Source organism: Arachis ipaensis, chromosome B01, assembly GCF_000816755.2.
Source record: "Arachis ipaensis cultivar K30076 chromosome B01, Araip1.1, whole genome shotgun sequence".
NCBI classification, from domain to species: Eukaryota; Viridiplantae; Streptophyta; class Magnoliopsida; order Fabales; family Fabaceae; genus Arachis; species Arachis ipaensis.
This window is the reverse complement of record NC_029785.2, coordinates 104,779,439-104,806,823: the sequence shown is the minus strand read 5'-3', so window position 1 is coordinate 104,806,823 and position 27,385 is coordinate 104,779,439. Positions and strand designations below refer to the sequence as shown.

At 40.8% G+C, this 27,385-nt stretch overlaps 1 protein-coding gene across 1 annotated transcript; it reads left to right on the top strand.

Annotated features, from left to right (window-relative positions):
• Window positions 24,835–27,079, top strand: LOC107610132. Its single transcript, XM_016312217.1, has 2 exons — window positions 24,835–25,933; window positions 26,370–27,079. Exons 1-2 carry the CDS (start codon window positions 24,835–24,837, stop codon window positions 27,077–27,079), a joined length of 1,809 nt encoding a protein of 602 aa, XP_016167703.1.

Here is a 27,385-nt window from a genome sequence, read left to right as displayed (position 1 = left end):
CTAGGATATAATAGCAGCAGGAAAACAAGTAGGCAAATAACAAGATAAGCACAAAGTGGCAAAGGAGCAGTAGAATTATGAAATGAGTTGAAGAAATGTATATTTTGGATTGCTTCGGAGGTAAAAATCTGAGATGAGAAATCACAATCCAAAATAATTTGTGAGTGGAATACTTTTTATTTAGGAGCAACAATAATCATGCCATGAGTTAAAAATTGAAAGAGTTAGTCAAAAAGCAGAGGGGAAAGTTAGAAAGTTAAAAGTGGTAAAACTTGAAAAAGAGGTTAGAAAGCGAAAATCAGTGAGTTAGTAAAAAGAAAATCAGAGTAAATAGCATGATGATTGTTTCTAAGTAACAAGAATTTCATAATTTTCATATTCAAGCAAGGAAATCAGGTTGTTAATGATTCTATAGATATAAAAAATAGCAAAAATTGAAATCTAATCATCAATAATGCGATTTATTAACCGAGAAAACAAAAGGAATAAGAATGCTGGCCCGTGCATTCTTGAATTGGGTTGGGAAGAGCTAAGGAATGCAAAACTGAAAAAGCCAAAACTAATACATGAATGAGAATCAAAATGATTTACAGACAATTGGGCAACATTTCGGCTAAAAATGGATGTTCCCGGGTGATAAACAGCAAGCAGAAGAGTTCATAAAAATTAAAACAAATCTGTAAATAGACATAAATAATATGAACATGAAAGAGCAGTCGCAATAGCAGCATGAACAGTAAGAACATCACATGAACAGTACTAATATCACAGCAACAGCAGAATTACAAAAATTGGAAAACAAGTAGCAAGAACAGCGCAATGAATTAGGCCTAAATTCACTAACCACATCCTAGCTACCTAACCACCTAGGATCCACTACAACATACATCTGTAACTATCCTAAATTTAAACATAAATTGAAAAATATGCAAACAATTTTGAAAGAAAGAAAGGTGGCGTTCGGCGGAACTTGGTAGGCATATGAACGAAGCTAGGAGACTGGGAGATGGCGGGGGTGTGGTTGCAGTGGTGCTGGGAGAGGGCACGGTGGCGTAGGGTGGCGCGGCGGCGAACCTTGGTGGCGGCAGGGATGGTTTTGTGGTGTTGGGTTAGGGCTGGGGTACATGTGGTGGGAGGCGCGGCGGTGAGGGCGCGGTGGGGGACGGCTGGCCGCCGAGGGGGCAGTGGTGGTGGAGGGAAGAAGAGAAGATAAAGAGAAGAAAGAGAGGGAAGGAAGAAGGGGGGATGGCGTCGCGGTCGTGGCTGGGTGGTCGAGGGTGGAGTGGCGGGTGGAGGTGGTTGGCTGGGAGTGGTGGTGGTTGGAGGGTGGGTTGCAGAGGAGAAAGGAAGAAGAAAGGGAATGGGGGCGCGACGGGTAGGGTTTTGCGTCACTGGGAGTTAGTAAATTTGAATCCACGCGAACGCGTGGGGCATGCGATCGCGTGGCTAGGGTGGACGGGGGGGTTGACGCGATCACGTTAGTGACGCGATCGCATAGAATGGGTAAAAAGATGCATGACACGGTCGCGTGAGGCATGCAACCGCGTCGTTGGAAATTGTGCTAAACGCACAATTCCAGCGTCGTTTCAGCGTAACTTTCTGTCTCCTTTGGGGTGTTTGTGCAATCCACGCGACGCGAACGCGTCGCTCACGCTTTCGCGTGGGATAGGTTTTGTGCAAGTGACGCATTCGCATCAAGGACGTGAACGCGTGGGCCATTTTTGTGCTAAACGCACAACAGCCGCACGATTCCAGCCCAGATTTCTGGGCGTTGGATTTTTACGCCGATTTCCAGATCACGCGGCCGCGTGAATGACGCGGACGCGTGGGGCATGTTTTTCGCAACTGACGCGAACGCTTTAGCGATGCGATCGCGTCGCATGCCTTCCTCTTTTTTTGTTCTTTTTTTATGCAATTATGCAGTATGCAATGCTAATGCAAATGCTATGAATAATATCCAGGTTCAATAAAAATAAGATAACATAAAATCAAATAGTACGAAATAAAAATTGAAAAAGAACGACCATACCATGGTGGGTTGTCTCCCACCTAGCAATTTTAGTTAAAGTCCTTAAGTTGGACATTGGATGAGCTTCTTGTTATGGCGGCTTATGCTTAAATTCATCCAGAAGTCTCCACCAATGTTTGGAATGGCAACATCCTACGGGGTCCCAAACTAGGCTTGTAAAGCTTCTGAGCAGCTTCAAACAGATTAGCCGTGCTGTGACCGAGCATTTGGACCATTTTCACAAGAGGATAGGATGCAGCCATTGACAAGGGTGATGCCTCCAGACGATTAGCCATGCAGTGACAGGGCATCGGACCATTTTCCAGAGAGGATCAAAAGTAGCCATTGACAATGGTGATGTCCTTACATAAAGCCAACCATGGGAAGGAGTAAGATTGATTGGATGAAGATAGCAGGAAAGCAGAGGTTCAGAGGAACGAATGCATCTCTATACGCTTATCTGAAATTCTAACCAATGAATTACATAAGTATTTCTATCCTTATTTTCTATCTATTTATTATTTATGTTCGAAAACTCCATAACCATTTTATATCCGCCTGACTGAGATTTACAAGGTGACCATAGCTTGCTTCATGCCAACAATCTCCGTGGGATCGACCCTTACTCACGTAAGGTTTATTACTTGGATGACCCAGTGCACTTGCTCGTTAGTTGTATCGAAGTTGTGAATGAAAAACAATTTATTAAGACGTGCGTACATAGTTTTTGGCGCCGTTGCCTGAGATCACAATTTCGTGCACCAAGTTTTTGGCGCCGTTGCCAGGGATTGTTCGAGTTTGGACAACTGACGGTTCATCTTGTTGCTCAGATTAGGTAATTTTCTTTATGTTTTGTTTTCAAAAATTTTTCAAAAATCTTTCAAAAAAAAATTTTTTCCCTTATTTTCGAAAAAAATAATGTTTTAAAAAAAATATATTTTTCTTCAGAATTTTTAAGAATGAATTCCAATGTTTCATAATGATTTGTTGAATCCTGGCTGGCTGTAAAGCCATGTCTAAATTCTTTTGGACTGGGGCTTCAACTAATCACCTCAATGGATGTAATTTACATGCTAAAGCTTGACTGGCTGTTAAGCCATGTCTAACCCTCAGATTGGAGCTTTAGACTAAGAGTACAAGATTCCTGGAATTCATATTAAAAATTTTAGAATCCTTATTTTTTCTTTTTCATATAAATTTCAAAAAAAACCAAAAAAATTTAGAAAATCATAAAAATAAAAAATATTTCATGTTTCTTGTTTGAGTCTTGAGTCAAGTTGAAAGTTTGGTGTCAATTGCATATTCATCTTGCATTTTTTCGAAAAATCATGCATTCATAGTGTTCTTCATGATCTTCAAGTTGTTCTTGGTAAGTCTTCTTGTTTGATCTTGATGTTTTCTTGTTTTATGTCTTTTCTTGTTTTTCATATGCATTCTTGCATCCATAGAGTCTAAACATGAAAGATTTCTAAGTTTGGTGTCTTGCATGTTTTCTTTGCATTAAGAATTTTTCAAAAATAAGTTCTTGATGTTCATCTTGACATTCAAAGTGTTCTTCGTGTTCATCTTGACATTCATAGTGTTCTTGCATTCATCACATACTTTGATCCAAAATTTTCATGCATTGCATCATTTTTCATGTTTTTCTCTCTCATCATAAAAAATTCAAAAATCAAAAAAATATCTTTCCCTTTTTCTCTCTTAAAATTTCGAAAATTAGATTTGACTTTTTAAAAAAATTTTAAAATCTAGTTGTTTTTATGAGTCAAATCAAATTTTCAATTTAAAAATCTTATCTTTTTCAAAATCTTTTTCAAAAATAAAATCTTTTTCATTTTTCTTATTTATTTTCGAAAATTTTAAAAATATTTTTCAAAAGTCTTTTTCTTATCTTTATCTCCTAATTTTCGAAAATAACATCATCAATTAATGTTTTGATTCAAAAATTTCAAGTTTGTTACTTACTTGTTAAGAAAGATTCAAACTTTGAGTTCTAGAATCATATCTTGTGATTTCTTGTTGAATCAAGTCATTAATTGTGATTTCTTTTTCAAAACTAATTTCAATCATATCTTCTCAAAAATATCTCTTTATCTTATCTTTTTCAAAATTTGATTTTAAAATATCCTTTCTAACTTCTTATCCTCTTATCTCTTCAAAATTGATTTTCAAAATTTGTTTCAACTAACTAACTAACTTTTTGTTTGTTTCTTATCTTTTTCAAAACTACCTAACTAACTCCCTCTCTCTCTAATTTTCGAAAATATCTTCCCTCTTTTTCAAAATTTCTTTTTAATTAACTAATTATTTTAACTTTTGATTTTAAAATTTCAAAAAAAATTACTAACCTTTTTCAAAAAAACTATTTTCGAAAACCACTAACTCTTTTTCAAAAATTATTTTCGAAAATTCACGTCCCCCTCTCATCTTCTTCTATTTGTTTATTTATTTACTAATATCTCTTCCTCACTCACCAAAAATCTGAACCCCCTCTCTCTCTCTGAGTTCAGATTTTTTCTTCTTCTTTTCTTCTATTCACACAGGGACCTCTATACTGTGGTAAAAAGGATCCCTATTATTATTATTATTTTTCTGTCCCACTTTTTCATATGAGCAGGAGCAAAGACAAGAATATTCTTGTTGAAGCAGATCCAGAACCTGAAAGGACTCTGAAAAGGAAACTAAGAGAAGCTAAATTACAACAATCCAGAGACAACCTTATTGAAAATTTCGAATAAGTAAAGGAGATGGCAGCCAAACCCAACAACAATAATGCAAGGAGAATGCTTGGTGACTTTACTGCACCTAATTCCAATTTACATGGAAGAAGCATCTCCATTCCTGCCATTGGAGCAAACAACTATGAAGAAGGGAGTTCTTGAAATTGATACTCTGAATGCTATATTGGCTCAGAATAAAATATTGACTCAGCAAGTCAACATGATTTCTCAGAGTCTGAATGGAATGCAAGCTGCATCCAACAGTACTCAAGAGGTAACTTCTGAAGAAGAAGCTTATGATCCTGAAAGCCCTGCAATAGCAGAGGTAAATTACATGGGTGAACCTTATGGAAACACCTATAACCCCTCATGGAGAAATCACCCAAATCTCTCATGGAAGGATCAACAAAAGCCTCAACAAGGCTTTAATAATGGGGGAAGAAATAGGTTTAACAATAGTAAACTTTTTCCATCATCCACTCAGCAACAGACAGAGAACTCTGAAAAAAATACCTCTAATTTAGCAAACTTAGTCTTTGATCTATCTAAGGCCACTGTGAGTTTCATGAATGAAACAAGGTCATCCATTAGAAATTTGGAGGCACAAGTGGGCCAGCTGAGTAAAAGGATCACTGAAATCCGTCCTAGTACTCTCCCAAGCAATACAGAAGAAAATCCAAAAGGAGAGTGCAAGGCCATTGAATTAATTACCATGGCCGAACCTGTAAGGGAGGGAGAAGACGTGAAGACCAAGGAGGAAGACCTCCTGGGACCTCCAGTGATCAATAAGGAGCTTCCCTCTGAGGAACCAAAGGAATCTGAGACTCATCTAGAGACCATAGAGATTCCATTGAACCTCCTTATGCCATTCATAAGCTCTGATGAGTATTCCTCTTCTGAAGAGAATGAGGATGTTACTGAAGAGCAAGTTACCAAGTACCTCGGTGCAATCATGAAGCTGAATGCCAAATTATTTGGTGTTGAGACTTGGGAAGATGAACCTCCCTTGTTCACTAATGAACTAAGTGATCTGGATCAACTGACATTGCCTCAGAAGAAACAGGATCCTGGGAAGTTCCTAATACCTTGTACCATAGGCACCATGATCTTTGAAAAGGCTCTGTGTGACTTTGGGTCAGGGATAAACCTCATGCCCCTCTTGGTAATAGAGAAACTGGGAATCTATGGGGTGCAAGCTGCTAAAATCTCATTAGAGATGGCAGACAATTCAAGAAAACAGGCTTATGGACAAGTAGAGGATGTGTTAGTAAAGGTTGAAGGCCTTTACATCCCTGCGGATTTCATAGTCCTGGATACTGGGAATAATGATGATGAATCCATCATCCTTGGAAGACCCTTCCTAGCCACAGCAAGAGCTGTGATTGATGTTGACAGAGGTGAACTAGTCCTTCAATTGAATGAGGACTCCCTTGTGTTTAAAACTCGAGGTCATCCTTCTATAAACATGGAGAGGAAGCATAAAAAGCTTCTCTCACTGCAGAGTCAACCAGAGCCCCCACAGTCAAACTCTAAGTTTGGTGTTGGGAGGCCACAACCAAACTCTATGTTTGGTGTTAGGAAGTCTCAACAATGCTCTGAACATCTGTGAGGCTCCATGAGAGCCCATTGTCAAGCTATTGACATTAAAGAAGCGCTTGTTGGGAGGCAACCCAATTTTTATTTAATTATATTTTTATTAGTTATATGTCTTTATAGGTACATGATCATGTGGAGTCACAAAATAAATAAAAAAAAATTGGGAACAGAATCAAAAACAGCAGAAGAAAAATTACACCCTGGAGGAAGACCTTACTAGCGTTTAAACGCCAGTAAGAAGCATCTGGCTGGCGTTCAACGACAGAACAGAGCATGATTCTGGCGCTGAACGCCCAAAATGGGCAGCATCTGGGCGTTTGAATGCCAACATTGCACCCTGGAGAAGAGCTAGCGCTGAACGCCCAGAACAAGCATGGTTCTGGCGTTCAACGCCAGAAATGGGCAACAAATGGGCGTTCAACGCCCAGAACAAGCACCAATTTGGCGTTGGACGCCCAGAGTTGTGTGCAAGGGCATTTTGCATGCCTCATTTGGTGCAAGGTTGTAAATCCTTGAACACCTCAGGATCTGTGGACCCCACAGGATCACCTCAAGATCTATGGACCCCACAGGATCCCCACCTACCTCCACTCACTTCTTCTCACCCCTCTTTCACACAATCCCATAAACACTCTTCCCCAAAACTCTTCACCAATCACCTCAATCTCTCTTCCCTATCACCACTTCACCACTTACATCCATCCACTCTTCCCCATAATCCTACCTCATAAACTCCACCTACCTTCAAAATTCAAAATCACTTTCCCACCCAAAACCCACCCTATATGGCCGAAACCTTACCCCCCTCCCTTCCCTATATATAGCCTCCATTCCTCCTCATTTTCACCCAACACAACCCTCTCTTCCCCTTCTTGGCCGAAAAACATCTCTCTCCCTCTCCTCCATTTCTTCTTCTTCTTCATCTATTCTTTCTTCTCTTGCTCGAGGGCGAGCAATATTCTAAGTTTGGTGTGGTAAAAGCATAAGCTTTTTGTTTTTCCATTACCATTGATGGCACCTAAGACCGGAGAATCCTCTAGAAATGGGAAAGGGAAGACAAAAACTTCCACCTCCGAGTTTTGGGAGATGGAAAGATTCATCTCCAAAGCTCATCAAGACCACTTCTATGATGTTGTGGCCAAGAAGAAGGTGATCCCCGAGGTCCCTTTCAAGCTCAAGAAGAATGAGTATCCGGAGATCCGACATGAAATCCAAAGAAGAGGATGGGAAGTTCTAACAAACCCCATCCAACAAGTCGGCATCCTAATGGTTCAAGAGTTCTATGCCAATGCATGGATCACTAGGAACCATGATCAAAGTAAGAACCCAAACCCAAAGAATTATATTACAATGGTTCGGGGGAAATACTTAGATTTTAGTCCGGAAAATGTGAGGTTGGCGTTTAACTTGCCTATGATGCAAGGAGATGCACGGCCCTACACTAGAAGGGTCAACTTTAATCAAAGGTTGGACCAAGTCCTCATGGACATACGTGTGGAAGGAGCTCAATGGAAGATTGACTCCAAAGGCAAGCCGGTTCAATTAAGAAGACTGGACCTCAAGCCCGTGGCTAGAGGATGCTTGGAGTTCATCCAACGCTCCATCATCCCCACTAGCAACCGATCTGAAGTTACTGTGGATTGGGCCATCATGATTCATAGCATCATGATTGGAGAGGAAGTAGAAGTTCATGAAGTCATCTCCCTTAAATTCTACAAAATAGCCGAAAAGCCCTCTCCTGGGGCAAGGCTAGCTTTTCCTCATCTTATTTGCCATCTATGTTACTCAGCTGGAGCTTTCATAGAAGGAGACAATCCCATTGAGGAAGAGAAGCCCATCACTAAGAAAAGGATGGAGCAAGCAAGAGAACCCATTCATGGATCTCAAGAGACGCATGAAGCTTATCACCATGATATCCCGGAGATGGCTCAAATGCATTTTCCTCCACAAAACTATTGGGAGAAAATCAACACCTCCCTAGGAGAATTAAGTTCCAACATGGGACAATTAAGGGTGGAACATCAAGAGCACTCCATCATCCTTCATGAAATAAGAGAAGATCAAAAAGCAATGAGGGAGGAGCAACAAAGACAAGGAAGAGACATAGAAGAGCTCAAGGACATCATTGGTTCCTCAAGAAGGAAACGCCACCATCACTAAGGTGGATTCATTCCTTGTTCTTAAATTCTCTGTTTTTCATTTTCTTTATGTTAAGTGCTTATCCATGTTTGTGTCTTCAGTACATGATCATTAGTATTTAGTAACTTTGTCTTAAAGTTATGAATGTCCTATGAATCCATCACCTCTCTTAAATGAAAACTGTTTTAATTCAAAAGAACAAGAAGTACATGAGTTTCGAATTTATCCTTGAACTTAGTTTAATTATATTGATGTGGTGACAATGTTTCTTGTTTTCTGAATGAATGCTTGAACAGTGCATATGTCTTTTGAAGTTGTTGTTTAAGAATGTTAAATATGTTGGCTCTTTAAAGAATGATGACAAGGAGACATGTTATTTGATAATCTAAAAAATCATAAAAATGATTCTTGAAGCAAGAAAAAGCAGCAAAGAACAAAGCTTGCAGAAAAAAAAAGAAAAAAATATAGGCGAAAAAAAAATAATAAAAAGAAAAAGCAAGCAAAAAAAGCCAAAAGCTCTTAAAACCAAGAGGCAAGAGCAAAAAGCCAATAACCCTTAAAACCAAAAGGCAAGGGTAAATAAAAAGGATCCCAAGGCTTTGAGCATCAGTGGATAGGAGGGCCTAAAGAAATAAAATCCTGGCCTAAGTGGCTAAACCAAGCTGTCCCTAACCATGTGCTTGTGGCGTGAAGGTGTCAAGTGAAAACTTGAGACTGAGCGGTTAAATTCAAGGTCCAAAGCAAAAGAAGAGTGTTCTTAAGAACCCTGGACACCTCTAATTGGGGACTTTAGCAAAGCTAAGTCACAATCTGAAAAGGTTCACCCAATTATGTGTCTGTGGCATTTATGTATCCGGCGGTAATACTGGAAAACAAAGTGCTTAGGGCCACGGCCAAGACTCATAAAATAGCTGTGTTCAAGAATCATCATACTGAACTAGGAGAATCAATAACACTATCTGAACTCTGAGTTCCTATAGATGCCAATCATTCTGAACTTCAATGGATAAAGTGAGATGCCAAAACTATTCAAGAGGCAAAAAGCTACAAGTCCCGCTCATTTAATTGGAGCTATGTTTCATTGATAGCTGGGAATTTATAGTATATTCTCTTCTTTTTATCCTATTTGATTTCAGTTGCTTGGGGACAAGCAACAATTTAAGTTTGGTGTTGTGATGAGCAGATAATTTATACGCTCTTTGGCACTGTTTTTAGTATGTTTTTAGTAGAATCTAGTTACTTTTAGGGATGTTTTCGTTAGTTTTTATGTTAAATTCACATTTCTGGACTTTACTATGAGTTTGTGTGTTTTTCTATGATTTCAGGTATTTTCTGGCTGAAATTGAGGGACTTGAGCAAAAATCAGATTCAGAGGTTGAAGAAGGACTGCTGATGCTGTTGGATTCTGACCTCCCTGCACTCAAAGTGGATTTTCTGGAGCTACAAAACTCAAAATGGCGCGCTTCCAATTGCGTTGGAAAGTAGACATCCATGGCTTTCCAGAAATAGATAATAGTCCATACTTTGGCCGAGTTTAGACGACGTAAAAGGGCGTTGAACGCCAGTTCTACGCTGCTGTCTGGAGTTAAACGCCAGAAACACATCACAAACCAGAGTTGAACGCCAGAAATACGTTACAACCTGGCGTTCAACTCCAGAAAGAGCCTCTGCATGTGTAACATTCAAGCTCAGCCCAAGCACACACCAAGTGGGCCCCGGAAGTGGATTTATACATCAATTACTTACTTCTGTAAACCCTAGTAACTAGTTTAGTATAAATAGGACTTTTTACTATTGTATTAGACATCCTGGATTGTATTTTTGATCCTGTTATCACGTTTTGGGGGCTGGCCTCTCGGCCATGCCTGAACCTTTCACTTATGTATTTTCATACGGTAGAGTTTCTATACTCCATAGATTAAGGTGTGGAGCTCTGCTGTTCCTCGAAGATTTATACAAAGTACTACTGTTTTCTATTCAATTCAACTTATTCCGCTTCTAAGATATTCATTCGCACTTCAACCTGAATGTGATGAACGTGACAATCTTCATCATTCCCTATGAACGCGTGCCTGACAACCACTTCCGTTCTACCTTAGATTGAATGAGCATCTCTTAGATCTCTTAATCAGAATCTTCGTGGCATAAGCTAGATTGATGGTGGCATTCATGAGAGTCCGGAAAGTCTAAACCTTGTCTATGGTATTCCGAGTAGGACTCTGGGATTGAATGCTGTGACGAACTTCAAACTCGTGATTGCTGGGCGTAGTGACAGACGTAAAAGGAGGGTGAATCCTATTCCAGTATGATCGAGAACCTCAGATGATTAGCCGTGCTGTGACAGAGCATTTGGACCATTTTCACAAGAGGATAGGATGCAGCCATTGACAAGGGTGATGCCTCCAGACGATTAGCCATGCAGTGACGGCGCATCGAACCATTTTCCAGAGAGGATCAAAAGTAGCCATTGACAGTGGTGATGTCCTTACATAAAGCCAGCCATGGAAAGGAGTAAGATTGATTGGATGAAGATAGCAGGAAAGCAGAGGTTCAGAGGAACGAATGCATCTCTATACGCTTATCTGAAATTCTAACCAATGAATTACATAAGTATTTCTATCCTTATTTTCTATCTATTTATTATTTATGTTCGAAAACTCCATAACCATTTTATATCCGCCTGACTGAGATTTACAAGGTGACCATAGCTTGCTTCATGCCAACAATCTCCGTGCGATCGACCCTTACTCACGTAAGGTTTATTACTTGGACGACCCAGTGCACTTGCTGGTTAGTTGTATCGAAGTTGTGAATGAAAAACAATTTATTAAGACGTGCGTACATAGTTTTTGGCACCGTTGCTTGAGATCACAATTTCGTGCACCAGACACCCATTAGTTGCAATCCAATTCACTTTTGATGAGAAGGAATGTGAAATGTTTCTTTTGTCATTACTAATGGGTTTAGTTTCATTTCAGGAGAGAAGATGGGGCCCACATGGTAAACAACTCATAAAGCAAGGAAGTCAAAGTGTACTTACACTTTGGAACTCAACACACGCAGAAGACACAGTGAGAAAAGAGTTGGCGCCTCTTCCCACACTAGGCGCCACTCCACAAGTGGGAAAACATTTACTTTTTTTATTTCCCACCCTTCCCACCACAACATTCACCCATTATAAAAGCCTCACCTCACCATCTCCTATCCCACTTCAACAACCCCAATCACACACGACGAGCATACAACCCCTTCCTTTCTCTTTTCATCCTTTACCATCTCCTTCCCTACTTTCTTTCTTTTTCTCTTGATTGGGACAATCAAGTCCTAAGTTTGGTGTTGGAGCAAAACCTCGTTTTGCTTGTTCTTTCTTGCAACTCCATTTCAATTTCAAACACACTCTCTCAAACTCATGGCACCACCAAAAAGCTCAGCCTCAAAGAAAAGAAATGTCAATAAACCAACCTCTGGATCCTCAAGTTCCTTCAATGACTACAAGTTCCTCTCCACATTCAACCAAAACTAATTCTATGGTTCGGTGAGTGAGAGGGAGATCATTCCAGAAGATGGGTTCCAATTAGGGAGGAACGAGCACATTGAAATCAACATTGAGATCAACAATAGAGGTTGGTCACTTCTATGCAACCCACCAAGGAAAGTGGTAGAGAGCTTGGTGAGGGAATTCTATGCCAACACAGTGCCTCAACCAGGGCAACACCATGGCTACATTAGCTATGTAAGGGAGAAGTCCATTGACTACAATCCCTCTAGAATAGAAAGGATGCTAATGGTGAAGAGGACAAGCTCCACTCGGAGCTATGAAGAAAGAATGAAGCAGCAAGACGCTGGGTTTGATGAGATCCTAAATGAGATTTGTGTGATGCATGTGCGTTGGATCAATGCCAAGGATGGGGTACCTAATCAATTGAGGAGAAGAGATTTGAGCCCCCAACCTAGAGGGTGGCTAGAATTTGTGAGGAGGTCCCTAATCCCCACATCCAACACTTTAAAGGTGACCAAGGAGAGAGCTGTACTCATCTACAACATCATGAAAGGAGAGAACATCAACGTGGGGGAGATGATTGCCAACAACATCAACAAAGTGTTAAAAAGCACCAGTGACAACACAAGGTTGGCTTTCCCCAGCATTATACAAAGGCTTTGTGATGAGGCTGGAGTTGAAAAGATCATTGATGAAGTGCTTGTGAAGTAAGGCAAGTTCATAACCGCCAAAAAGATGGCCAAGGTGGTGGCTGTTCACCCACTTCACAGGGCCAGAGAACGAAGAGCTCATGCCCATGAACAACAACAAGAAGAAGAAGAAGAAAAGGAGGTAGAAGAGCAACTTCAATTCCTGACACTTCAACCACCACCACAATATCAATATCAGCAATTTCCAGAGGGATTCAACTCGGAGCAACTGCAAGGAGATGTACACCAAATGAAGGGAGATCTACACCACTTGAGGGAAGATATCAATCACTTCAAGGAAACTCAACAACAACAATGTAGCCAAGTCAACCACAACATTCAACAACCCCAAGGGGGTTTTGAGGACCTCAAGGAGCAACAAGATCAAACTAATTGGGGAGAAATGCAAGGCAGTTTAGGAGTGATTCTAAGACAGTAACTACATCAAATGGAGAGCTTTGCTGAATTCAGATACATTTATGAAGCAAGAACTGTAGCCAGAGAGGAATATGATTGCTATGTGCAAACAAAGTTGAGCTACTTATGCAATGCAGTAGCTAACATGAACCCCAATTACCCCACCTATATGCAGAAATTAGAGGAACTCAGCTCAAGGCAAGAAGAAATAGCATACCAACACAAGGAAAATGTGAAATCCTTCATGAGGAGGTTAGGATTTTGGAAGCCCAAGGATGCCAAAGCAAAAGAAGGTTCCTCCAAACCAAATGAAGGTGGCTCTTCCCCTTCCAAGAAGAAGGACAAAGGGAAGGGGCCAATGAACTAAAGATGAAGCTGCTCAAGGTTGTTGAGTCCCATGGATGACACTTTCCAATTTCTAAATTCTTGTTTAAGTTTTTGCTTTATTTACTTTTTGAATAAATAATCATGCTCGGATAGTTTATGTTTTATGCATAGTTTTTAATTCCTGTTTGAAGTCTTTATGAGTTCTTTTTTTCAAGAAAGAAAATGCCATGTATTTCAAGTCTTCGTTCCAACAAAAATAAAAGTAGAGTTTGTCTCCATAAGAGTCACTGTGAGTTGTGCCAAAAACAATGAGACAAACCAAGGCCAAGATGGATTATCAAACAAACTAAGAAATAAGAAACTAAGTGTAGAACCTTGGATGAACTAAAAAGAAAATGAGGTATGGAAGAGCAACAAGCCCTAGAAGGTATAAGCAGGGAAGACCAAAGGGTGTTCCTTGAATATCCATAGAACTAAGAGGTACTAAGCAATAAAGACCCAAGGCTCTGAGCATCAACTACTGGGATAGAAAAAGAAACATTAAAAAGCTCAAAAAAAATTAAAGATCTTAGTAGATGCTTGTGGTGAAGATGTGTCAAGAAGAGACCTGGGCAAGTAAATTCTTAGGGGTGTCTCAACACCTAGTACCCTAAAATCAACTGGTTTGGGAGTACTAATTGAAAGCCTAATTAAAGGGTTGTCTTGAGACAAAACACTTAGATTCGTGGTCAAGAAAGCAAAATAACCCTTACTACTTCAAGGTGACAATCAATAGAAAGGACCCCTGAAAGCCTATAACTGAAAGAACCCTCAAGGATCCAAGAGCTTTTCATAACATTAAAACATGCACACATGAGTTGAACACTTAGTCTTACTCTTAGTTGTATTGCAATCACTCAAAGCCAAGGCCTCAAGCTATAAAGGCTTACTCACATTGATTTGCTTGGGACAAGAAAAACTTAAGTTTGGTATTGTGATGACTTGCATCATCTACCCTTCTATCTTGCATAAAGAAGACCATAAAAGAGCATGAATCTCATTTGATCAGTACAATTCATGCATTATTTGATGAATATTATGGTACACCACTTTGAGATGAGTTGTGCTGAATTTCAGGTGAGAAAAGCATCAAAAATTGGGTAGAAGACAAACAAGAAGCTGGGCGTGTGAAACTGGCGTGACACTTTAAGCAAATGCCAAAAAAATGCACTGGCGTGGCACGCCAGGAGCTGAGCGTGGCACGCCAGTACTAAAGACCAGAGAAGAAATTCAAAGCATGCATATGGGCAGGGAAAACTTGAAAAAGAGGTTAGAAAGAAAAAATCAGTGAGTTAGTAAAAAGAAAATTAGAGTAAATAGCATGATGATTGTTTCTAAGTAACAAGAATTTCACAATTTTAAGCAACAGACAACTCATATTCAAGCAAGGAAATCAAGTTGTTGATGATTCATATAGATATAAAAAATAGCAAAAATTGAAATCTAATCATCAATAATGTGATTTATTAACCGGGAAAACAAAAGGAAAAAGAATGCTGGCCCGTGCATTCATGAATTGGGTTGGGAAGAGCTAAGGAATGCAAAATTGAAAAAGTCAAAACCAATACATGAATGAGAATCAAAACGATTTACAGAAAATTGGGCAGCATTCCAGCTAAAAATGGATGTTCCCGGGTGATAAACAGCAAGCAGAAGAGTTCATAAAAATTAAAACAAATCTGTAAATAGACATAAATAATATGAACATGAAAGAGTAGTCGCAATAGCAGCATGAACAGTAAGAACATCATATGAACAGTACTAACATCACAGCAACAGTAGAATTGCGAAAATTGGAAAATAAGTAGCAAGAACAGCGCAATAAATCAGGCCTAAATTCACTAACCACATCCTAGCTACCTAACCACCTAGGATCCACTACAATATACATCTCTAACTATCCTAAATTTAAACATAAATTGAAAAATATGGAAAAACTTTTGAAAGAAAGAAAGGTGGCATTCGGCGGAACTTGGTAGGCGTATGAACGAAGCTAGGAGACTGGGAGATGGCGGGGGTGTGGTTGCAGTGGTGCTGGGAGAGGGCACGGCAGCGTAGGGTGGCGCGGCGGCGAACCTTGGTGGCGGCAGGGATGGTTTTATGGTGTTGGGTTAGGGCTGGGGTACAGGGAGGGGAGGTTAAGAAGAGAAGAGAAAGAGAAGAAAGAGAGGGAAGGAAGAAGGGGGGATGGCGTCGCGGTCGTGGCTGGGTGGTCGAGGGTGGAGTGGCGGGTGGAGGTGGTTGGCTAGGAGTGGTGGTGGTTGGAGGGTGGGTTGCACAGGAGAAAGGAAGAAGAAGGGGAATGGGGGGCGCGACGGGTAGGGTTTCGCGTCACAGGGAGTTAGTAAATTTGAATCCACGCGAACGCGTGGCTAGGGTAGACGAGGGGGTTGACGCGATCACGTGAGTGACGCGATCGCATGGAATGGGTTAAAGGATGCATGACGCGGTCGCGTGAGGCATGCGACCGCGTCGCTGGAAATTGTGCTAAACGCACAATTCCAGCGTCGTTTCAGCGTAACTCTCTGTCTCCTTTGGGGTGTTTGTGCAATCCACGCGTGGGATAGGTTATGTGCAAGTGACGCGTTCGCGTCAGGGACCCAAACGCCTGGGCCGTTTTTGTGCTAAATGCAGAACAGCCGCACGATTCCAGCCCAGATTTCTGGGCGTTGGATTTTTACACCGATTTCTAGATCACGCGGCCGCGTACATGACGCGGACGCATGGAGGGTGTTTTTTGCAACTGACGCGAACGCTTTAGCGATGAGATCGCGTCGCACGCCTTCCTCTTTTTTTTGTTCTTTTTTTTATGCAATTATGCAGTATGCAATGCTAATGCAAATGCTATGAATAACATCCAGGTTCAATAAAAATAAGATAACATAAAATCAAATAGTACGAAATAGAAATTGAAAAAGAACGACCATACTATGGTGGGTTGTCTCCCACCTAGCACTTTTAGTTAAAGTCCTTAAGTTGGACATTGGATGAGCTTCCTGTTATGGCGGCTTATGCTTAAATTCATCCAGAAATCTCCATCAATGTTTGGAATGCCAACATTCTCCGGGGTCCCAAACTAGGCATGTAAAGCTTCTGAGCAACTTCAAATAGATTCTCAGGTTCCTGGGGTGACGAATATCAGGATATTTTCCGGGATCCAAAACTTTGCTTTTAAATCCACCTTCGTCTTGATCTATATTTTTCCATCCGGGTGGTTTAGAAATTAGATTCTCACCAAGATGACCAAACGTTTTCCGAGATCCATTTGATTGAACATGATACCAATCCGTGCACTTCGAATTGAAGCGTGGAACCTTATTGAACATTGTGCACCAGCTCTGAGTACGAGCCATTTCGCTCTTACTCTCAAAGCCACAGAGAGCTCTAAGCTGGCCATCTGTTTCAAGCAAACCATATTCAAGTGGAAAAATAAAGTTAAAGGTTAAGGATTGTACCCACTTGAAGCTTGTATTGGGTGGTAATGGCCTTGGGATAGGTGTTTCCAATGGTTATGTAAGGTCTACTCCCTTGTAATCTTCTGCGAATTCCTCCACTTCCTTGCAAAATTCTTCAAATGCAACCACGTCTTGATCAAAGTCTTCGACATCTTCCGCATTACTCAAGTCATAAATTGGAGGTTGAGAAAAATCTACCTCGACATCATCTTCGTATTCACTTGGATAAGGTTCTTCAATCTCAGAGAATTCACTTGCGGATGCAAGTTCATTACTAGGAGAAGTTAACTTGAGACTATCATCATCAAGGAAACGTGCTTCTTAGGTCATTTCGTCTAGTTCTTCATAAAATACCTGCTTTGGGGTTTGTACACTATCCTCCTTAGCATCAATTGTAAAGTCCTTGACGGAATTCTTCACAACTCTAGATTCCCATGGAGGTTCAGCATCTCCTAAATCTTCAATCAGTACTTCTTCTTCTTGGATAATTTGAGCTTCCTCCAATTGTTCCAGAACAAAGTTGTGCTCATTACTGCCCTTTGGAGTTTCTAGTGTCTCCTTCATGCTACGTTCATCATTAGATTCTCCACATAAAGCTATTGGAGTTCCCTGAGTGTCCAAACATCTGGAAGATAATTGATGTATTACTTGCTCCAGCTGATGAAGGGTTGTATGAAGTTGATCTACTGTTTCCTTGAGGCGAGCCTGTGATTCTCGAGGTGGTGGATTTGGACATGGTACATAGGGAAGTGGTGGTGTTTGGGAGTAATTGGATTGAAATTGGGGTAAATAAGGATCATATGGTGGTGAATGGTGAAAAGGAGCTTGTGAGTGTGGTGGTTCAAAGTTATACTTAGAGGATAGTCTATAGGCACAGGGTGGGGCTTGTTGGTAGTTACAAGGCTGTCCACCATATCTATTAGCTTGGTTTGCATTGTATAATGGTCTTTGTCCATGATATCTTGGAGGGTGTTGTTGCCTAAAGGGTTGATCAAATCCTCTTGGCTCCATCCATCTTTGATTTCTCTGATCTTGATGCATGTTCCTGCTATAACTTCCACTCCCTTCAACAATATTAGAACCAAACTCAAAGCGAGAGGGGTGAGAATTCATAGTAGCTAAAAGAGGTAAAAAGGGGAAAACAAAAACAATTAAACAAATAAAAGAAAAATATTTACAATAACCAATAATAAGGCACACGATTGCAGTTCTCCGGCAACGGCGCCATTTTGAAGAGAGGAACTTTTGCGTGGTCTAAAATTCAGAATAAATTCCCGTTGCAAGTATAGCTTCTAAACCAACAAAAGTCCTTTCTTACAAATGTTTTGGTTGTCACAAGTAACAAACCCCTTTTTAAATTGATAACCGAAGTATTTAAACCTCGGGTCGTCTTCTCAAGGAACTGCAGGGAGGTATGTTCTTATTATTGGTTATAAGTTTTGTAAATTAGGGTTTTGAAAGTAAGGAAAAAGTAATTTAAATGACAAATAAAATAAATAAATAACTGTAAAATAAACTCTTGGCAAGGTATGAGAACTTGGAAGTCCTATCCTAGTTATCCTTATCAATGGTGATGAGAATTGAGTTTTAATCCCACTTAGTTAACCTTTACTAAAGCAAAGGAAGGTCAAGTGACTAATTAGTTTGATCCTCAGGTCCTAGTCAATTCCTAAGAGAGGATTGGAGTTTATTGAAGTTCAATTCAATCAGCCAAAACAACAATTATCAATCACGTTGAGTTGGATAACTCAAGAGTTGCCAATTAAACAACCAGAACCAGGAGGAAAAAAATGCAAATTATTAATGTAAATAAAGGAAAGCAATCATAATTCTGAAATACCTCAAATTATATTAAATAGAAACTCAAATCTAAACATGAATGGTTCATAAGCCAATTTGGCAACAAAAGTAATTAAAGGAAAGCATTAAAATATCTGAAAGTAAAAGGGAAATATAAAGTAAAGGAATGTTGAACCTGACAAGGAGTTGGAATACTAAATTGAAATAATAAGAAATCCTAATCCTAAAACCTAAGAGAGAGGAGAGAACCTCTCTCTGTAAAAATTACATCTAAACTATGAAAAGTGAATAATTGGAGATCTCCCTTTGAATGGATGCATTCCCCCACTTTATAACCTCTAATCTGTGCCTTCTGGACTTGGATCTAGGCCAAAAAGGGTTTCAGAAATCGCTGGGAGCGTTTTCTATAATTTCTGGTGCGTGGCGTCTATCACGCGTCCACGTGGGTCACGTGTACCTCAACCAGGGCAACACCATGGCTACATTAGCTATGTAAGGGGGAAGTCCATTGACTACAATCCCTCTAGAATAGAAAGGATGCTAATGGTGAAGAAGACAAGCTCCACTCGGAGCTATGAAGAAAGAATAAACCAGCAAGACCCTGGGTTTGATGAGATCCTAAATGAGATTTGTGTGATGCATGTGCATTGGATCAATGCCAAGGATGGGGTACCTAATCAATTGAGGAGAAGAGATTTGAGCCCCCAAGCTAGAGGGTGGCTAGAATTTGTGAGGAGGTCTCTAATCCCCACATCCAACACTTCAGAGGTGATCAAGGAGAGAGCTGTACTCATCTACAACATCATGAAAGGAGATAACATCAACGTGGGGGAGATGATTGCCAACAACATCAACAAAGTATTAAAAAGCACCAGTGACAACACAAGCTTGGCATTCCCCAGCATTATACAAAGGCTATGTGATGAGGCTAGAGTTGAAAAGATCATTGATGAAGTGCTTGTGAAGTAAGACAAGTTCATAACCGCAAAAAAGATGGCCAAGGTGGTGGCTGTTCACCCACTCCACAGGGCCAGAGAACGAAGAGCTCATGCCCATGAACAACAACAACAACAAGAAGAAGAAGAGGAGGTAGAAGAGCAACTTCAATTCCTGGCACTTCAACGACCACCACAATATCAATATCAGCAATTTCCAGAGGGATTCAACTCGGAGCAACTGCAAGGAGATGTACACCAAATGAAGGGAGATCTACACCACTTGAGGGAAGATATCAATCACTTCAAGGAAAGTCAACAACAACAATGTAGCCAAGTCAACCACAACATTCAACAACCCCAAGGGGGTTTTGAGGACCTCAAGGAGCAGCAAAATCAAATTAACTGGGGAGAAATGCAAGGCAGTTTAGGAGTGATTCTAAGACAGTAACTACATCAAATGGAGAGCCTTGCTGAATTCAGATACCTTTATGAAGCAAGAACTATAGCTAGAAAGGAATATGATTGCTATGTGCAAACAAAGTTGAGCTACTTATGAAACACAGTAGCTAACATGAACCCCAATTACCCCACCTATATGCAGAAATTAGAGGAACTCAGCTCAAGGCAAGAATAAATTGCATACCAACACAAGGAGAATGTGAAATCCTACATGAGGAGGTTAGGATTTTGGAAGCCCAAGGATGCCAAAGCAAAAGCAGGTTCCTCCAAACCAGATGAAGGTGGCTCTTTCCCGTTGTTGAGTCCCATGGATGACACTTTCCAATTTCTTAATTCTTGTTTAAGTTTTTGCTTTATTTACTTTTTGAATAAATAATCATGCTAGGATAGTTTATGTTTTATGCATAGTTTTTAATTCCTGTTTGATGTCTTTATGAGTTCTTTTTTTCAAGAAAGAAAATGCCATGTATTTCAAGTCTTCATTCCAACAAAAATAAAAGTAGAGTTTGTCTCCATAAGAGTCACTGTGAGTTGTGCCAAAAACAATGAGAGAGACCAAGGCGAAGATAGATTATCAAACAAACTAAGAAATAAGAAACTAAGTGTAGAACCTTGGATGAACTAAAAAGAAAATGAGTTATGGAAGAGCAACAAGCCCTAGAAGGTATAAGCAGGGAAGACCAAAGGGTGTTCCTTGAATATCCATAGAACTAAGAGGTAGTAAGCAATAAAGACCCAAGGCTCTGAGCATCAACTACTGGGATAGAAAAAGAAACATTAAAAAGCTCAAAAAAAATTAAAGATCTTAGTAGATGCTTGTGGTGAAGATGTGTCAAGAAGAGACCTGCGCAAGTAAATTCTTAGAGGTGTCTCAACACCTAGTACCCTAAAACCAACTGGTTTGGGAGTACTAATTGAAAGCCTAATTAAAGGGTTGTCTTGAGACAAAACACTTAGAGTCGTGGTCAAGAAAGCAAAATAACCCTTACTACTTCAAGGTGACAATCAATAGAAAGGACTCCTGAAAGCCTATAACTGAAAGAACCCTCAAGGATCCAAGAGCTTTTCATAACATTAAAACATGCACACATGAGTTGAACACTTAGTCTTACTCTTAGTTGTATTGCAATCACTCAACGCCAAGGCCTCAAGCTATAAAGGCTTACTCACATTGATTTGCTTGGGACAAGCAAAACTTAAGTTTGGTGTTGTGATGACTTGCATCATCTACCCTTCTTTCTTGCATAAAGAAGACCATAAAAGAGCATAAATCTCATTTGATCAGTACAATTCATGCATTATTTGATGAATATTATGGTACACCACTTTGAGATGAGTTGTGCTGAATTTCAGGTGAGAAAAGTATCAAAAATTGGGTAGAAGACAAACAAGAAGCTGGGCGTGTGAAACTGGCGTGACACTTTAAGCAAACGCCACAAAAACACACTGACGTGGCACGCCAGGAGCTGGGCGTGGCACGCCAGTACTAAAGACCAGAGAAGAAATTCAAAGCATGCATATGGGCGTGGCACGCCAGAGACTGGGCGTGGCACGCTGATACAAAATTCCAGAGAGCTACAATAGTGGACACAAAAGGGGCGTGGCACGCCAAGCTAGACGTGGCACGCCTGACTCATCAACCACTATGCGCGTGCCACTTGAGCAAAGGGGGGTGGCACGCCAACTCTCTATCCCAAGAAGAACCTTCACTATGGCGTGTCACTTGGTGTCGAAGGCGTGGCATGCCAGCCCCAAGATGTCACTTAGGCGTGCCACTAGAGAAGCCAGGTGTGGCACGCCAAGCTTGAAGAGTTCACAAACCCATGGGCGTGCCACTTGAGCAGCATGGCGTGGCACGCTGGTATAACAATCCAGAGAAGGAGCTGAAGGCAATTGAAGACTGGGCGTGCCACTTGAGCAACCAGGCGTGCCACCCCAATGCACAAAGGACCAAAAGCAAGGACTGGGCGTGCCACTTGGTATCGAAGGCATGGCACGCCAACCTTGGCATTTCAATATGGCGTGCCACTTGAAGACTGAGGCGTGGCACACCAACCATTAGAACCAAGACAAGATCATGGGCGTGGCACGCCAGCCTTTAGGCATGGCACGCTGGTTTAAGTTTCCAGAGAGGATGAAGGAGGCCAATTACATGGGGCGTGCCACTTGGTATCAAAGGCGTGGCACGCCATTCACTATTCTTCATTTAAGCATGTCACTTGAGTAGCCAGGCGTGGCATGCCAATGTCATTTAGAAGAGAAGCATTGGGGCTTGCCACTTGAGCTCGTGGTGTGGCACGCCAAACAGAGCAATCACTCACTCACATGAGGGGCGTGGCACGCCAAACCCTCCACGCTAGTTCAACTTTCCAGAGAAGCCTAGCCAAGCATAAAGCAAGGGCATGGCACGCCAGACCTTGGGCGTGGCATGCCAGTACAAGTTTCCAGAGGCAAAGAGAAGTGAGAAAGGCAAGGGGCGTGCCACTTGAGCTCGAAGGCATGGCATGCCAACACAAGAAATCCACTACGGCGTGCCACTTGAATTCGAAGTCATGGCACGCCAAGGTTGAGAGAGGGACGAGCGTGCCACTTGAAGGAGTAGGCGTGGCACGCTAGAGAAGTGCCAGCCACACGCCAGCTAAGAAGTCATGCTTATTGAGTGTTTTTTTTTTCCTCCAAAATGTAATTTTCCTTTTTCACTTTTGTAATTCTTTTATTTTACTAGGAGTAGTATAAATAACCCCCAAGGAGTACTAAAGAAGGGGGTTAAGCAGTCAATTTTAGATCCACTTTTACACTTCACTTTTGAGTACCTTTTGAGATATGAGTAGCTAACTTCCCTCTCATTGAGAGAGGGAGCTCTGTTGTACTTGATGGATGAATGATAGTGAAATCCTTCTTCTCTTCATCTTCTCTTTGATTTGCTAGAAGAAATTTCGTTCTTCATTCTAGCATTCAATTATCTTGGAAAAGAGATTGAATGCAATTGGGTTTCATGGGAACCTTGGGAAAGAAAACATGAAACCATGCTTGAAATCCCTTCTCACACTAGAGTAGAATATGGGTTTTGGTGTTTGGATATGTGACATATAATCCTCCCTCTACATGGACCTATGATGGTGTGTGGTATAATCAGGGACCAAGCATATCTCTCTTCATGAGCAATTAGACCAAGGAATTGACTATTGATCAAGATCTGAGAGATTGAGTCACCAAGGGATTGGGGCTCAATCAATCATGATTGCCAAGAGGTCAATGAGCTGCATGATTGAAGAGGATATAAGCTAGATTTGATCCAAAGAGACAACATCTCCCAATCTCAATGAATCTCCCCATTCTTATCTATCCATTTCTTATTAGCTTAATTTTACATTCAGCAATTCCACATTCCCATTTACATTTAAGTCATTTATGATTCTGTCCTTTACTTTCTGCCATTTATATTTCTGCACTTTATTGCTTTTCTTTATATTCTAGTCATTTACATTTATGTCATTTATAATTTTGCACTCTACAATCCTATTGATCCACTTGACTAATTCATCAATTGATTAAAACTGCTCGAATTTACCAATCTCTGTAGATACGATCCCACTCCACTGTGGGTTATTACTTGACGATAATTTTGGTGCGCTTGCCAAAAGGACTAATTCACCAATTTTGAATGGGGTGTGAATTCCAGTCATCAAGCACAGTGGAAAAGGAAATTCAAAGGCAAGCCCATTCAACTAAGAAGGGTTGACCTTAAGCCCATAGCTAGAGGATAGTTAGAATTCATCCAAAGATCCATTGTTAAAGCCTTTTGTTGATTGATAATTGGAAATTACTAATTGATTTGAACGACACTAACTCTAGTCTCTCCTTAGCATTTGACTAGGACTTGTGGACTCAAATTCTTTATCTCTACTTGACTTTCCTTCATAGTTAGAGGTTAACTAAGTGGAGCAATAACCAATTCTCATCACAATTGTTTGAGGCAATGAGGATAGGAATTTCAATTCCCAACCCTAGCCAAGGCTTTTACATTGATTAATTGTCATTTACCCTTGCTTAGTTCAATTTCTTGTGTCCCTTAGCTGTTATTTGTTCTTTACTTTTATGCAAGCTTGTTTACATTTCTTGCATTCAACCTCAAACACCAAGAGAACTCCTAACCAATAATGTGCATCTTAGGGCAACTCCTAGGGAGAACGACTCGGGACTAATACTCTCGGTTATTGATTTTGAATTGTGGACACACATTTTCTATGTTTGATGCGTTATAGCTTGTTGGTTTAGACTATACTCACGACATAATTCTATTGGAAAAAATTCTAAACCAACAAAATATCTCTCATCAAAATAGCACCGTTGCCGGGGAGTTGCATATGTGTGTCATGTTGTTGGTTAGTGTAAATATGTGGATATGTGAATACCTGCATTCTTTCTTGAATGTTTGCTAGTTCAATTGTTAGTTAGGATTGATTTTTGTTTAATGCATCTTGTTGTCATGAGCCCTATGCTTCTTTCATTAAATGACGCGTTCACTACTGGATCCTAGTTTAGCCCCTTTTGATTCATAAATTGAGAGAACTATCTCACATCATAGGCAAGCTAGGAGACGATTAGCCTTTGGAGGTTGTGAAAGGGTTCCTACCATTTCACCAACCGTATCCGAGGGTGAATCGGACACATCATTTGAGGAGGAAACCATCTATTCTTCCATCGATACTACTAATACTTCTTCTATTGATCTAGGTAGCAAAACCATGGCTGCTCCAAGGAGAGTCACTCTTAAGGAAGCCGGTGCTCCGGACTTTATTCTTCAACCGCTTCAAGTGCGTCATCCAGAGTTAAACGCTAATTTTGAACTCAAGACCACCTTGATTCATCTTCTACCCATGTTTTATGGACTCTCCGCCCAAGATCCTGTTAGACACCTTAGAGACTTTCAAGGTGTATGTTCAACAACTAGGCAGGAGGGTTCCAATGAGGTTGCTATTTGGTTGTTTGCTTTCCCATTCTCTCTAGTGGGAATAGCCAAAGAGTGGTTCTACACTTTGCCCGATGAGATTGTTAGTGATTGGAATTTGCTTAGAAGGAAATTCTTAGATAAATTCTTTCCTCCGGAGGTGACAGATAGATTGAGGAAAGAAATATCATGCATTGTCCAAGGTGAAATGGAAACTCTATACGAGTATTGGGAATGGTTTCGAAGGCTTCTTGACTCATGCCCTCACCATATGATTAACACTCTAGTGTTGATTAGCTATATTTGCCAAGGAACGAAACCACAAGACAAGATCCTTTTGGATGCTTCAAGCAATGGTTCCATGACAAAGTATAGAATAGCGGAGGAGGCATGGCAATTGATCACCAATTTGGCCGAGTCCACCCGACACGCTAGACAAAGAAACCATCATCCAAGAGCAATAAATGAAGTTTCTACTACTGGTGAGACTGATGCCCTTACCAAGACCTTGGGAGAAATGACATATATTCTCAAGCAACTCCAACTTAATCAACAACAACTCCACCTCCCCAAACACAACATAGTCAACAATTGGTCCCCCAAAGAGTGTGTAAAATTTGCTTTTGTTACAGCCATTACACTGATGAATGCCCAAACCTCCAAGGTTATCACCAACATGGAGGAAACTATAATCAAGGAGGTAATTTCAATCAAGGGTGGCAAGATAACTCCAACCAAGGATGGAGAGACAATTATTATCAAGGAAGAAGGGACAATAGTGGGAACCAAAGATGGAACAACAACAACAACCAACAAAACCGATACCAACAAAATCCTCCATACCAAAACCAAAACCAAGGAAGAGCCTACCAAACCTACCAAGCACCTCATCAAAAGCAAACACCTCCACCCAACCAACCACAAGCCCCCTAAATCACTTTTCCTTCTCCTTCTTCCAACCAAGATGAGACACTCCGCTCCATCCTCCAAGGACAAAAGGAGCTTCAAACCATACTTGCCTCAAGCCTTATCAGTCTTACCTCTGCCGTCCAAGCCCTTCTTTCCCATATGGAACCAACCCCTACCTCTACCACTCAACCCTCAAGCTCAAGTGCCTTACCCTCTCAACCTTTACCCAACCCCAAGGGTGGCATCAATGCCATCACCTTGAGGTCCGGCACCAAATTGTAAGAGAGGAGTCATAAAGAGCTAAGTCCAATAAAGGTCACTCAAGATAAGGATGTGGTTGAGATAGAAGAAGTTGAAGAGGAGGATGAATCCTAAGAGGTAGTTGAAGAAGTGATTGCTCAACCAATGGGTGGAATACCTAAGGATGGGGATGTCTTCAAGAAGCTACTCCAATCCCATTTCCCACATTGGCAAGGAAGACTAAGAAGCGACTTGAGTTGGATCCCAAAATGGTGGAGATGTTCAAGAAAGTTAAGGTAACCATTCCTTTCTTTGATGCTATCTGCCAAGTACCTAAATATGCCAAGTTTCTAAAGGACCTATGCATGAACAAGGAGAAGCTTAATAATTTAGAAACTATTCCATTGGGAAGCTCAATCTCCGCTTTAATGGATGATATACCGGAGAAGTGTGGTGACCCCGGCCCTTGCCTAGTTACATGCACCATAGATGGGGCCCAATTAGTTGATTGTATGTGCGATCTTGGCGCTTGTGTGAGTATTATGCCTTTATCTGTCTATGAGGTTTTGAAGCTTCCATCGTTGAAACAGTCGGCCGCCCGGTTCGTTTTGGTAGACAAAAGCATAATCTCCGTAGTTGGTATTGCGGAGGATGTTCTAGTGAGTATAAAGGGGTTGGTCTTCCCGATTGATTTCCATATTCTAAAGATGTCCCCTAGTGATTCGGGGAGGACCTCATCTATCTTGCTTGGAAGGCCGTTCTTGAAGACCTCTCGGTTCAAATTGGATGCATTTTCGGGTAGCTATTCGTTCGAGATCGATGGAATAGAAGTGAGCTTTAATCTTGATGAAGCCATCAGACATCCACCGGAGGATCATTCTATCTTCCGATAAGATTTGATTGATAATGTTGTGGCCAAAGTCCACCATGATGATTTTGATGGAAAGAGTATGATTCAAGACCTAAGTGTGGGGAGTTCCCATAAAAGTGAAGAAGATGCCTTATCACCTCCAATGTCAGCGGATGACAAAGTGCCGAGTCATGAACAAAATGTAGATTTGAAACCACTCCCATCCCACCTAAAATATGCCTTCCTTGAAGATTACCAAAAGCTCCCGGTAATTATTGCAAAGGAGCTCTTCTCCCACCAAGAGGAGAAGTTGCTTAATGTCTTGAGGAGGAACAAGAAGGCCATTGGG